The sequence below is a fragment of the Anser brachyrhynchus genome (genome assembly GCF_964034855.1).
Source record: "Anser brachyrhynchus genome assembly, chromosome: 27".
Classification (NCBI taxonomy): domain Eukaryota; kingdom Metazoa; phylum Chordata; class Aves; order Anseriformes; family Anatidae; genus Anser; species Anser brachyrhynchus.
In genome coordinates this window covers 4365962-4378816 of record NC_137720.1, presented here as the reverse complement: position 1 = coordinate 4378816, position 12855 = coordinate 4365962, and the positions used below count along the sequence as shown (strand labels likewise).

Here is a 12855-nt window from a genome sequence, read left to right as displayed (position 1 = left end):
ACAGCATGCTTTAAGTTTGGAAATATATTTAGCTTTAACATTGTCAGAGGAAGTCATGTTGTCAGGCTTAAATGTGTTCTAGACAAAGACAGACAGAAACAAAAGAAACCAAGTCAATTTGGAAGGACTCAATTATTATGAAAGGAAAGAAAGGGTCTCGAAGGACGACAGAGAGACTATTGCAAGAACAGGGGAACAAAGAACAATCTCTGATGCGCTGCTTGGCAAGACAATTTCCCACAAGGAAACAAATCCATGAGGAGACAAGGGCACAGATTTTGGAAACACAAAACATACTGCCCAAACTAACAGCGTCAGGATGATTCTGAGCTGCAGGCACGCGCCTCCCCCAGGACACCTGACAGCCTCGCTCCCTGGACACTGCCGCTTCGACAGCGCTCTCCACAATGCACGCACCCTTGATTCTGCTCCAGTCCCTTTGGGTTTAAGAACCGCCTATGCAGCTTACAGACAGCACACTTCTGAACTTAAGCCAGTCTGTAGATACTTGGCATCTTTCAGAAGAGAAATCAGTAAGGAAACTGCCACTCAGCCACCTCCCAGTTCGTGCTCAGCTGCTGAACAGAGCCTGAACCTCCGGTATGAACAGAAGCACAGCCACAGAAGACTTATTGCCACCAAAACTCAGGAGTGAAGCACCGTCTATTTAGAAATACGTTTTCACTTACCCGAGTTTCCTTCACTTCCTCATTTCCATCAACTTCATCATCATCCTAAGATGAAAAGCAAACAATATAATTAGGCAGCCTTGAAAACAGCAATTTATTTTTCTTTGTCACAGCAACATAATGTATTGCTTATGAATTGATGCTAAAGCTGTGAACAATTCTGTTGAAATAACTGCCTGCCTAGCTGCTTTTGGCTGATTAGCAGATAATGTTTGGTAAACTAATGGCCATTTAGGAGATCTTAGTAGTGGAGAAAGCATTACTCTCTTGAGACTGCTACTGTGATTTGAATGCTCCTGAAGACTTGGTAGGAGAGGGAGTAATACACCTAATTTACTTGGGGAACAAATGTTGTGACACTTGAGATGACTACGTATCTGAAATGTCGACAAAATATTGACTTTCAAATAACGTCCTCCCCTTCATGTAGGCTCCAGAAGGAAAGACTAGCCACCCCCAGACAGCTTGCACTTATGCTGACTCTGTAACCCTCGTCCTAACAGCACCATGGCAGGCTCTAGGACATTATAGAGCGATGGTAAACTACCGTGGCATCACATCTGACTCAGTATTGAATTCAAGACATTTCGGAGGCTGTATTTGTGGTTTCATACAGAGATAACAGAGAAATGAACAAAAACTCTGAGAAGTGATTTTTCTTCTGCTCTGAAGCTAGTAACATCGCTCCAACGAACCTGTAGATAACTGGGCAAGCTGCAAAGCATTTAACAAAGAAAACAATAAGCAGAAAAAAAAGGATTACATTTGGCACATGTGCAAAAATGCCAGAATCATCTGAAAATAGTCAAAAGGGGTGTTTGCAACCAGTCTTTTAATGGATTTTCTGATGTTCCAGCAGGGTCCTGTCAACTCGCAACTCCAAATACTCAACATTATGTATGTCTGCCATTGGGAAGACCATTGGTTTTTCATAGTATTGTGCAAGAAGCTTCCACCCCTGAGGTGTATGAGGGAGCTTATACGTCCAGAGCTGGACTGGAATTGTTGCAGACTTAATCATGTTTTCATAATATTTATTGTTCTGCTGAAAAAGGTGATCTACTTCCCTACTTTACTCTTTTTCCTTCTCTAACCAAGGTTTGGAGGGCTGCCTTTCTTCTCTCAGACTGAAGAAATCTCTTTGAAACCAGGACAAAAAGAAATGACCATGACACAGCCAGCTCTTCTGCATTATATGCTGTGTATGTTTTCTGGTGCTGGGCAGGGGATCCAGACACAGGTTTTATTCTTCACTGTCATCCTTTTAGGGGGCCTAAAGTGTAGCCAAATTTGGACTCAGAGGAATTTGAAAATACTTCCAGTAGCTCAAGACCTCCTTCTTCCAAAGGAACCAGACTTCTAATCTGTCTTCTCCCATGTGGGCTCTTTCACAATTCTGCAAGGATCACACTGATTTGTGATCAAGAGCAGGCCTCTCAGAGCCTGCTGCTTGGATTTTACACGGGCCAAAGAGTGACGCGATTCCTTTGGAAGTGCCAGTCTGAAACAGAGTTGGAGAGGGAAGGACTAATGGGAAATGAACTGACCTGGAAAAAATCTGAAGCTCGGAACTGGAAGGAAATTCACCCTGAATATTACAGAATGAGTTTTACTTCTCTGAGGAACTCAAACTCACATCTTTTGTTGAGAAAATGATGCCGGTGCCTCTTCGCCTCTCTTTCGGCCGCCTCCTCTCTCGGATTGACTGTTTGTTTGAAGATCTGTCGTCTAAATCTGGATCTTCGCACTCTAGCCAAGCAAAGAAAAACTGCTTTGGTTTCAGTGATTTACATTTGTGTTTTTGCTAAGGCACTGGGGTTCTTTTCAAGCTGATCAAGGTAATTTTGGCTCGTGTTATATTACAAAGAAGTGATTAAAATGAAATGGAATTCCAGTGCCCTACTGCATCTGGCTACTCACACACCTTTCTTTATCAGAGACTAGAGAGAATATCCGAGCTGTCAACTCTTTCCAGATCATCACAGCTTACTTCTGTTCTCAGGACAAACTGTAGTGGTAGAATTGCTCCCCCCAAGCTCTAAGATCTAAACACTACATGGATTCATGTTACCCAGTTACTTATCCAAAATGGAAGACCTCTATCCCTCTCTTTCACAAGCAACAGGCTGTATCTTACATTAAGATTTCAATTTAAACAAATAATATTTATTTGATGAGATAACAGCTCCCCATATCTCTCCCCTCAGAACAACAAGTAAACTTATTCTCTGTATACACTCAAAGTTCCAAAACCCATGAAAAACTCTGAGCTTTGAATCTCCTTCATTCTGCTGGGTACGTACCATTTTTCTCCATCACTGTTGCTGCACCTCTGAAGTCTGCCGGATTCACAGAGTCAAGACCTAGATACTTATTTGTTCGGGTTAGATAAGAACTTGTATAAAGGAGAGGTGCTGACGTAGAAGGAGATACAGGTGTTGTAGGTTTGTCTGGTTGTGCTGGGCACCTTAATCGCCGATAGACAGTCTGTAAACAAACAGGACAAAAAGTTAGTAGAATGAAAAGGATTTGGGACTTCGGGTAACTGAGTAATCTTATAGAGCATAATTTTTTCTTCACTGCTGCTGGAAGTGATCACCTCTATCCACCAGATCAGGTATAATTCATTCCATCAGACTGGGACAAATGCTAATAGCATCGTACAGCTACAACATGAGAGCACCTTCCCATTACCAGGAAGCCTATCATCACTGACTTAGTCCTTACTGCCAGTAACAGGACAAACAAATTATCTTATTGAAACAAATGATTTATGGTGAAAAAAAACAGGAGTGATGGAAGGGGGAGAAAACTGGTCTCTCTAGCTTTCCATTATATGCACAACATCTGTGGCATGATGTGAACACAAAGCTTCAGTTCAGTCTGCACAGTAAGGATGGATCCAGGCAACATTTTTATCGTTAGCCTTCACATTTCACTTTCTATGATCTACACAGTTCTATTTTCTGGCAAGACACAAAAGTAAAATTCTCAGTGGAGAGCAAAGGAACAGGTAACTTCTAACACCTCCATATCCACACCCTCACGCAGATTTCTGAGGCAGGGATAATCCTCAGTATTACTTCTTTCCAGCAAGTCTGCCCCGCCTTAAAACAAACAGAGAACCCCACAAGAATTTCTCCTTGTGTCAGCTATCCTAAATGGTTTCATCAGCTCTAACAATGAGATGTAAGGCCAGGAGGATCACCTCATCATCTGTATTTCTGCTCCACCGTGACCGGGTTTCCTGCCTCTCACTGCTGTCCTCAGCAGGCTCAGTGCTCTCAGCTTTCTCACTTTGCTGCTCCTGAGCTTGCCGTTCTGCCCGAGACCGGCTGAAGGTTCGCTCTGCCTCCTGAAGGTCTGTCAGTGTCACACCCTAGAGAGAAAGTAAGAGTGAGAATTTTTTAATTTATGCAGTTAGATTTCAAGTCTTCCAGCTCAGGTACTAACTTTAAGATGCCCAGCAGGCTTCTGCCTGGCCAGGCAAATGCTTCTGGGCTTCGCCTTTATGCTAACACCAAGAAAAGCACCGTGTTGCCTTTAACACATTTCTCAGCGTACCTATGCAATAAATGAGTCAAAGCAACCCAAATATACATGATCAAGCTACAAATGAAAAGGAAGAAATGAGAATTTTGAAGTCTCACTTGTGTATGCTTAGAGGAGTATTTGGTAATAACTGCTTGTGTGAACTTTTACCAGAACCTCTCCGACACCGGTAGGGCAGACAAGCCCCTTGTAATATGTAGCAGTATACTAGCGAAAGAAATCTTGCTTCTTCGCATACTGGCTCTCTTCATCCTTCACTTGAACGTGATGATTTCCATTCTTTACCTGTGTAGACCTGCGAGTCTGTCGAGCCTGTCTGGATCGTGCCTTTCTCAGTGATTCTGCTTCCTCATCCCTTACTGGAGTCAGATATGACCTGAAAGAAAAAAAAAAAGGCAGAAGAGGTTAAAATAAAAACAGATGCTCTGCCTGCCTGTCTCTGTGAACTCCAGAGTTGAGATATTATTCTTTTTCATATGGACAAATATAATTTTAGCTCCATCTACCAAGACTAATGTGGTCTTCTGCTTTGGGACAACTTTCCTATGAACATGTGACACACAAATGCACGCATTATGTTCTCCCTGCAGCCTCTTTATAAACTCTTTAGCACTGAACACGTTCTGTTAAAAAGGTATAACTGTTTAGTATATTATTTGCTCCATTTCATCTCTTACTGCATTCATAAGGAAAAAAAAAAAACACCTCTTGTTCAGATTAAGATCTCAAGAACAGAAATCCTGCACTGGCACATTCCTCAGACCCTCCTTCCTGTCATTATATTCACAGTCATATTTCTGCAATCGGCTGTCTTCATCAATATGAAACCCATCATACTGGAAACCGGCTGAACTGCTGGCGTCTTACAAAGAAAAACCACCTTGGAAAGAGTTAAGAAATGAAAGCACTGACCTCCGCGCACCGGAGAAACCCAAGTCCCTTGATACGGAAAAGCATCCAGTTAAAATAGAGATCTTGTCACCACTAGATTTCATTAAACCCATGAGATTTCAGAATTATTCACATGAAAATACATGAACTGAACTCTCTGCACACGCACTCACTATGGAGGAACTTGAGAGAAATTCGGCAGTGCCCCCGCAGGGGCAGAGATCGCACAGCGCTAAGACTGCTCTCCATCCTGGTGGAGTGGCTTCCATCTCGGGGAAGATTAATTAGATTGGACTCTTCAGGCTGGTTAATGGGGAATGGTTATTAACACTGCCTCACAGCACAAGAACGAGTGTCTGAAATGAAATGTTCTTTTGTAGGTCTGTCACCGCCACAGGTTAACAGAATATCAGAGATCTAGATCGGTTCAAAGAGTAATTAGCCAGGAGAGGGATAAAGGCCTATCAAGGAATACAGTTAATTTTCCCTTGGATTCTTTTGCTGGCTTCTCCACTACAGACCACTTTCACCTATAAAGAAATGGGCTGAACAGGTTTTTCGTCTGATCCAGTAATTTATTAGAAAGATTACTGACTTTGCTGCACTACGACAAAAACCCAACGAATCCCAGAGGGTGGATCATTCTGAAATCGTTCCCCCCCAGCTTTTATCCATCTCTTCACGATCGTGTGCTTAGCGCTGATTTTGGCTAGCTCATGGCTGGCAGCCGAACGCACGCTGACCTCCATGGCTAAGCAGAGAAACTCGCACCACGTAATGGGGGTTGCTCTGATTACCTGGAGGTACTTCCATGGGGGTACCTTACACCTCAATGGGGCAGATATAACAAAGTCTTCTCACCTAAAACTGGGTGCATTCAACCCGGTAAACCATGCCCTGAACTATCCTGAGTGTCCTGCCCAGGTTTCCAGAGTATAAGGAGAGCGTGAAGGATCATCCGTGCTGGAGACGCCGGCGCTGCAGACTTCTAGAGGAGATGAATCATCCTCTGGGAGCTGGCTACGATGGAGATGTCTACATCCGAGCTGGCCAGACTCACCGAACTGCACTTCCAGGGTGCAATTCATCACCTTCAGAAAGAGCCTCCAGCACAGATCATGTGAATGCATTGCAGAGGAGCTCATTTCTTCCCATTGATTATCCAGACAGAAACACTAGCTGTGATGGATATGCCAACACTGGAAGTGCCTAAAATTCAGAGAGATGATTGCCTCCCAAGAATTTGCTGTTTCACGAACAAAAAAACCTGCCATTTGATGCGTGAAAGCTATGCAACTCCTAATTTTGCAGAGAAGTTTTCTCTTGCTCCCCTTTATGCTGTGCATATGGGCTACCCAGGTAATGGCACATTAAGGGAACAATAAGCACTTCCTGCAGCTTTTGACACAAGCAGAATAGCTGCTATTAGCACAGCATCCAGAAGTAATAAGCCACCTACGGGAAGAACGCATTTGTAAAATATACTGCAAGTTAAGTTCAGAGCAGTAGTAAAAAAAAATCCCGAAAGGTGTAAACCAAGCAATGCTGTGGCCAAGTCAGGTGGCCAGTTCACTGCAGCAGCTCTGAATCAGCAGAACTTGCATCTCGTGCTGGAGGATTCCAGGATTCGGCAGTTCTCATTGACAGGGCAGGAGTGCAGGAGCTACATACCTGCATCAGGGAGCAAGAGGATGAAAGGTGAGACCTGTCTGTGCCTGGAGAGGAATTCAGCTCATCCAACAGCACGTATGCAGAAAGCCACATCGTGCTTGTTCAGGAACACCCCGGTAGGTGTGAGGACCATGAGGTCGCGCTTCGAGCAGCCGAAGTACTTCTGCATGCAGCACAAAAAAGACCGAGCTCATTGCCACAGGATGCAGGAGAGGACAAGGCAGATTTTCCAAACAGATCAAAAAAAGGTTAGATAAATCCGTGGAGAGCAGCTCAGCACCAGCTGCTGAAGACAAGGTGTGTTGTGCCCATCGGGAGCCCTGCGAAGGACTCTGTGGCAGGGTCAAAGCGGCAGGTTTGCAGGAGCACAGAGAGGCTGCTGCAGGGTTTCCCTTCCTTCAGTGTTCAGCTACAGCTTTGTGTAAAGGAAGCCAAGTGTATGGACCCAGCAAGAATACAGCGAGAGAATAAATGTTTCGTCTCTTATCCCTTCATTCTCCCAGACCTTTTTCTCTGTGCTTCCAAGAATTTACAGAAAAATAGGAATATTTTAAAAGCGTCATTAGCAATTTTGCATGCCTAACCTGTAACAGTGACTTAATCTCCAGCACATTTTGCAAGTCAGAACAGCACAGCTCAGGCTGCAGCCTCTATTGATTACCAACTTTTGGTTTCCATTTACACAATTCCCCAAAGCTTGGAGCTCACCCAAAGCCATTTTACAAGTCTGAGGTAAACGACTGTTCTGATACAAATCAGCAGAGCCACTGCACTGGGACACTGCCGATTTCTCTGAGTAAGCAGCTCCAGCCTTTTCCTGGCGACGAAGGAAGGTGGCTGTGCTGTAAACATCTCCAGTGCAAACACAGACACCGCACCTGCTGGCAAGTCAGCCACGTTTTTGCTCTAATTGACAAGGGGGATTTTTTGTTTCCTTTTTTTGGGGGTGGTGGTGCTGGCATCAGGAGGTAAAGACAGATTTTACAAATCTGGGTGAAGCTTTACTTTGCTTACAAGCTGAATTTTAGGCTACCGGAGCATGCTAAATGGGAGGGAAGGAGGAAAGAGAACAAATTCACTGAAAGGAGACAGCAAGATCTGATGCAGCCACAAAGCAAGGCTCGGCTAAATGGCAGAGGGAGAGCAATACACTGCTCTCCAAAGCAGAAAAATTGCAGATCACAGCAAGCTGAAGGGAACAAACAGCAAAAGCAGTCTGTAAACAATCCACAGAGTTTTTAATTATTTCAAGAAGCACACTGCTTAATGAAGTGCAGTATCTACGGCATCCTATTAACTCCAGCAAACATCACATGGTCCATGCAGATCTTTAAAGAAGCGGCCCCGTGCATTGCATTTCCTTGCGCTAAGCTTTCTCTGAGAAATGTTTTCTCAGAGTTTCGGTTGCAAGAACAAGCAGCAGAATATAAATTGTTGGAGATGCGTACGTGAGAGTCTGCAAAAACACTGCAGAAGTTTATAGTTCCCGGAGACAGAGACGAGCGTGTCCTGCTGCCACTAGGCAGCTACAAGCTTTTGGTTCGTGCATTAGTTAGAAACGAGCTGGGAACTGAGTGATTACTCTGGCTTCCATTTAATTCCTTCAGTTTTCAATTTTCACTGTTAACTCTTTTAACGATGACACTGCCACACAAATGTTGATCCCAAATTGCTCATCACCATCTCACGCCAATAGCAGCAGCAGTAAAATACCGATAGAAGGGGAGATTCGAAACAGGGCAAAAGGAAGCCTGGCTCCACAAGCTGGTCAGGCAGGAATACAAGGGTCTCTGTCTGTAGGAGAACCTGTGCTAGAGAAAATAAGATCGTGCTGTGGAGAGAAACCCCTCCCAGGCAAAGGGCAATAATGACCCCTGTTAACTGGTGCACAGGTAACAAGATTATGATGAATTTCTCCACAAAACACAGAGGCTTCTGATAATCTCATCACAACACCGCTCTCCTGTCTTTCCGTGCCAAACTCTTTCAAGCACTTCTAACCTGAAGCACTCCTGACAAACACCATCCACCGCCGCGGGAGCACGGAGGGCATGCCAAGAACCCCTAAAACTTCCCCAATTTTTACATTTTCATACTTGGGTGACGCAGCACTGGGAAAGCATTTGCCTACAAGAGAGTCACCTACGTGGGTCAAAGCTTGGAGCAGATCTGGAAGCTAAATCTTCATTAAATGCCACAGCTGCCCATTTGTCAAAGCAGTCGGTGGGTTTTGCCTTGCTGCTGGTGCACCACAGCTCTGGATACGCACAGCCCTGAGCTGCAGGGGGCCACGAGGGATTGCCCCAGCCCCACCAGGTCCTTCCCCAGCACGCCCACGTTCCCATACAAGCGCAGGAAGAAGGGCTGCTACTTGGCAGACAGTAACTAGAGGTGTCTGGTCCCTCCAAACGCAGCACTGCTGGACAAGAACTTGGGCCATGCCTGATGCTGGTGTTACAGACGAGATCGTGGAGCGGGCAGGAGCCTTTCCACTGCCCCTCTGACTCCTCTCCTCAGTCCAAATCCTCTTTCTACTCTGGGAGCAACTCTATGCTACACTCACTAACCATAATTCCTGGAAGCCACAGTCACCATGTTCTCAGAAGCCAGGACAAGACTTCTGGTTCTTCCAGCTCGGGATAACGCGGGCAGGAGGAGCCGGCACAGCTTTGGCTTCCTGCAGGCAACCAGCTCGTTTGGCACAGGGATGGCCATGCAGTCATTCAGACTCTAACGACTGAAGTCACTTCTCTCAAGAGCACAAGATCACTGTTCTAAACACTGCAGTAAATTCAAAAATCCTTATCATACAGATATATATGTAGGTATAATGAAAAAAATGGAGAAAAAAGCCTGGCAAAGCCATAAGAACTGATAACAGTTCCCCTGGAAACAATTGGAAAAGTACAGCATCCCAGCAATGCAATCCGACAAGCTGGAAACTTGCCATTAGCTAAGAAACTATCCATAAGCCGGGGGAGGGAAGAGCAGCAAGAGCAAGCTTTGCAGGAAACAATGCTGACAGCAGATCCCAAAATATAATTTCTTAAGTTAGATAATAAAGTATGCATGCAGCAGCAGATCAGGCACTGACAGTTACACAGGAACAGTCAGAGAAGACACCTTCCTGCACTCACGACCAAGCAACAGGTTTCTATTCTCCCCTGTACTCATCCCTGCGCTACCTTGGTCTGTGCATCAGCCCACAGCAACTGAAAATACTCGTTAGAGAAGTTGCCACGAAAAAAAGTTGTCTGACCATAATTTAACAAGACCATGCAACAGGCAGGAGAGGAGGATGACATGTCAGACTGAAAATGTTGGAGCAGGGAATGAGGGGAGAGACAGCCAGACAATGCTGAGTCATTTAATAAGCCGAGGACAAAAGGATAACGAGATTTCAAGATCACATTCTTAAAAGCGTTTCACAGCTGGCTTGAAAAGGCTCGCCTGAGTATTCCCCATTTTCAGGCCTCTGCTTTTCTCCCTCATGCTAGTCCTGGCTGTTGTGAACTGTCATTGTGTTTCAATCTGGACTGTGAATTTTCAGCTCATGGAAGTTCAAAGGCCTGAATTTCAATCATCTCTTTACAGTAAGACTAGCAGGTTAACAAGCAGAAGACGAAATTCTCTATTTGCAACAGCTTTGCTGTGCTCAACACGTTCAGGTGGTGATCCGAGAGATTAAGAGCCTTGTGATCTTTGTCACTTGCTAATCAAAACGACAAGTACCCTTTATCCTTCCTCAAAACTCACACTTTGATGTGATGTTTACAATGGTTTGAGGTTACACGTATGGCAGCTGATGCTCTAGGAACACTTCCCATCATACAGTGACCGCGTGTGTCCCATCTGCCCGTGTTCATCTCCTCCCATGCTCTTCGGAAAGCAGAGCTGCTCCTCTCCTGCTGCATTCCCATGGCAGCCAGCTCAACGCCAGTCCCCTACAAGCTGGGCTACTGCAACACAAAGAAGTGAGAAGTGCTCCAACCACGGACCAGGGTGGGAATGGGTCCTGCTACTCCCTGCCCCAGGTGCTCGGGTTCTCCTTTGTGAGAAAGGAAAGGCAACAGCCCTGTTACCTACTGAGTCAGGAGGAGTCAGTATGGAGCTGGGGGAGACAGCACTTGGGCTGGAAGCTTTTAGATGATCAGTGTTATCCCTTTGCATTAATTAATATCACCTGACATCCTGGTGAAACGGTAACAAACGGCTCGGTGATCACGCTCCTCAAACTGACCACCTTGTCTGGGGAGTGCCTGCCGGTCTGTGACCCTAGGCTGTTACAGCTCTTTCAGAAAAAGGGAAAACGATGTTTAACAACAACAATAATCCAGGAAATTTTTCTGTAAGACAGAAGGAAAGAGTTCTGCAAACAAAGCTGCCAGCCAGCAACACATTTTCTCTACTGAACTTTGCTTTAGTTATTCACTGCATTAGTTGTAATTGTCCTAAGTGCAAAGCTTTCCAGGCTGGAATACTTTGAAATTGGTTCGTGTTCAGCATAGGACATCGGGTGCCAATACACAACGCTGAGCAGTTTATCACTGCGTCACAGCACAAGGTGCACTGGTGTCTGCAGTCCTCCGAGGCTGGATCTTTGCATTAAAAAAAAAATTGCTGCATGAAATGGAGCGGGATGAAACTCCATCTCCTGCCAGCTGATGAGCGAAACGCAGACAAAGATGCAAGTGCTCTGCCTCCCTCAGTATTTCTCTCTCATTACCAAGTAAGCAGCAAGTCAGATAACACAATCTGACATTTAAACAACCTCAAGCAGATAGCAGCTTCCCCAAAAGCTAGTTTACAGACAAGGCAGGAAATTCTTGAATAAAATTCACTGGGCAAAAATCTGAATATCTGGGAAATTACCTTTTGCAACTAAACAAACCAACGAACTTGACAGCAGTAAGGAGGATTCAGCTACTGAACTACATAAACCTTAGGAAAAATGCTCACTTGGCAGACAGGGCTGCACAGCCTTCGACTGCCACCTCGTGGGAGAAGGCATTAAACAGCTGCCCGAGTAGTTCCACGGGATACAAACCATGAATCAGCCCCATCTGAATTACAGAAAACATCGCTGAGTATTAATAATGTAGAACAGATTTCCATTTCCTACCGAGCTAAGATTGCAATTTCTTAGAGTTGCCAGAGGCTCTGGTTCAATTTCATGAGTCTGCTGTTCCCAGGGACAGAAGATTTATTAAGTTTGCTCAAAAACTTTTTCTGCAAAAGTCCTTGGGTCACTACCTGGCTTCCTTTGCTTCTCCACCTGTAGCATCCACGGGTCGGTGCTGTGGAGCAAAGAAATTAACAGAAGAGCTGATTCTGTGCTATGCTAGCTCTCAGCTGCACACTCATACAGCATCTCTACAGATATTTCGGGTACGTTCTTTAGTTTAACGGATGTTTTTGGACACCGAAAAGTATGGGAAGATGTTTAAGTTGGTAAATGCCCCTACTCTGAACATCCAGGTGATGATACCCAGAGGCGACTGGGATCCTGCCTACAGCAGCTGCCATCAGACGAAGGGGCTATTAGATACAACGATTAAATCCGGGGAACACGTCAGCAGTTACGGTTAGTAAGTAAGGAGGAATCGTGCACAGACTTGGAATGTAGGCAGGGATGGGGAAAGGCAGTTTTACCTTCTGCTTGCTCCATGCTGTCAAGCTGCAGTTCTTTTACACTGGTTAGCTCAAGCAGTGCCTGCTTCGTTTCCTTGACCATTCCTGGAGGATCCTGCATATATTCCCGCTTGGAGTTAGCAGGCCAACCTACAGCCTGGGCTCCTCCGCCCAAAGCAAATACCAAAATACCCCCCTTCCTTCCCCTGAGCGCTGGATAAAGGCAGCGGGCAGCTGAGCACGCAGCAGCACACCTGCTCGCCTTCCTTACAGGAAGCAGGGCTCAGCAGCAGTGACCCCCATCCCACACCTCGACCTTTTTCCAAATAAAAATGCAGCCTGATTTCTGATATAGCAGGAGCAACCTCGCCTCGTCCCAACATGGAAAACCCGATGGCCTGAAGAATTCCTGCCCTCCCAC

At 45.3% G+C, this 12855-nt stretch overlaps 1 protein-coding gene across 3 annotated transcripts in view; it reads right to left on the bottom strand.

Moving 5' to 3' along the window:
- PPP1R12B (protein phosphatase 1 regulatory subunit 12B) overlaps window positions 1–12855 on the bottom strand; it is a 119814-nt gene that overhangs the window by 43085 nt on the left and 63874 nt on the right. For all 3 annotated transcript variants that reach the window (XM_080569004.1, XM_080569003.1, XM_080569005.1), the window contains exons 15-19: window positions 4527–4617; window positions 3898–4068; window positions 2993–3176; window positions 2326–2438; window positions 690–734 (exon numbers count right to left, since the gene is read on the bottom strand). In XM_080569004.1, the coding sequence (XP_080425130.1) occupies window positions 690–734; window positions 2326–2438; window positions 2993–3176; window positions 3898–4068; window positions 4527–4617 (604 nt within the window). The remainder of the gene's footprint in view (window positions 1–689; window positions 735–2325; window positions 2439–2992; window positions 3177–3897; window positions 4069–4526; window positions 4618–12855) is intronic.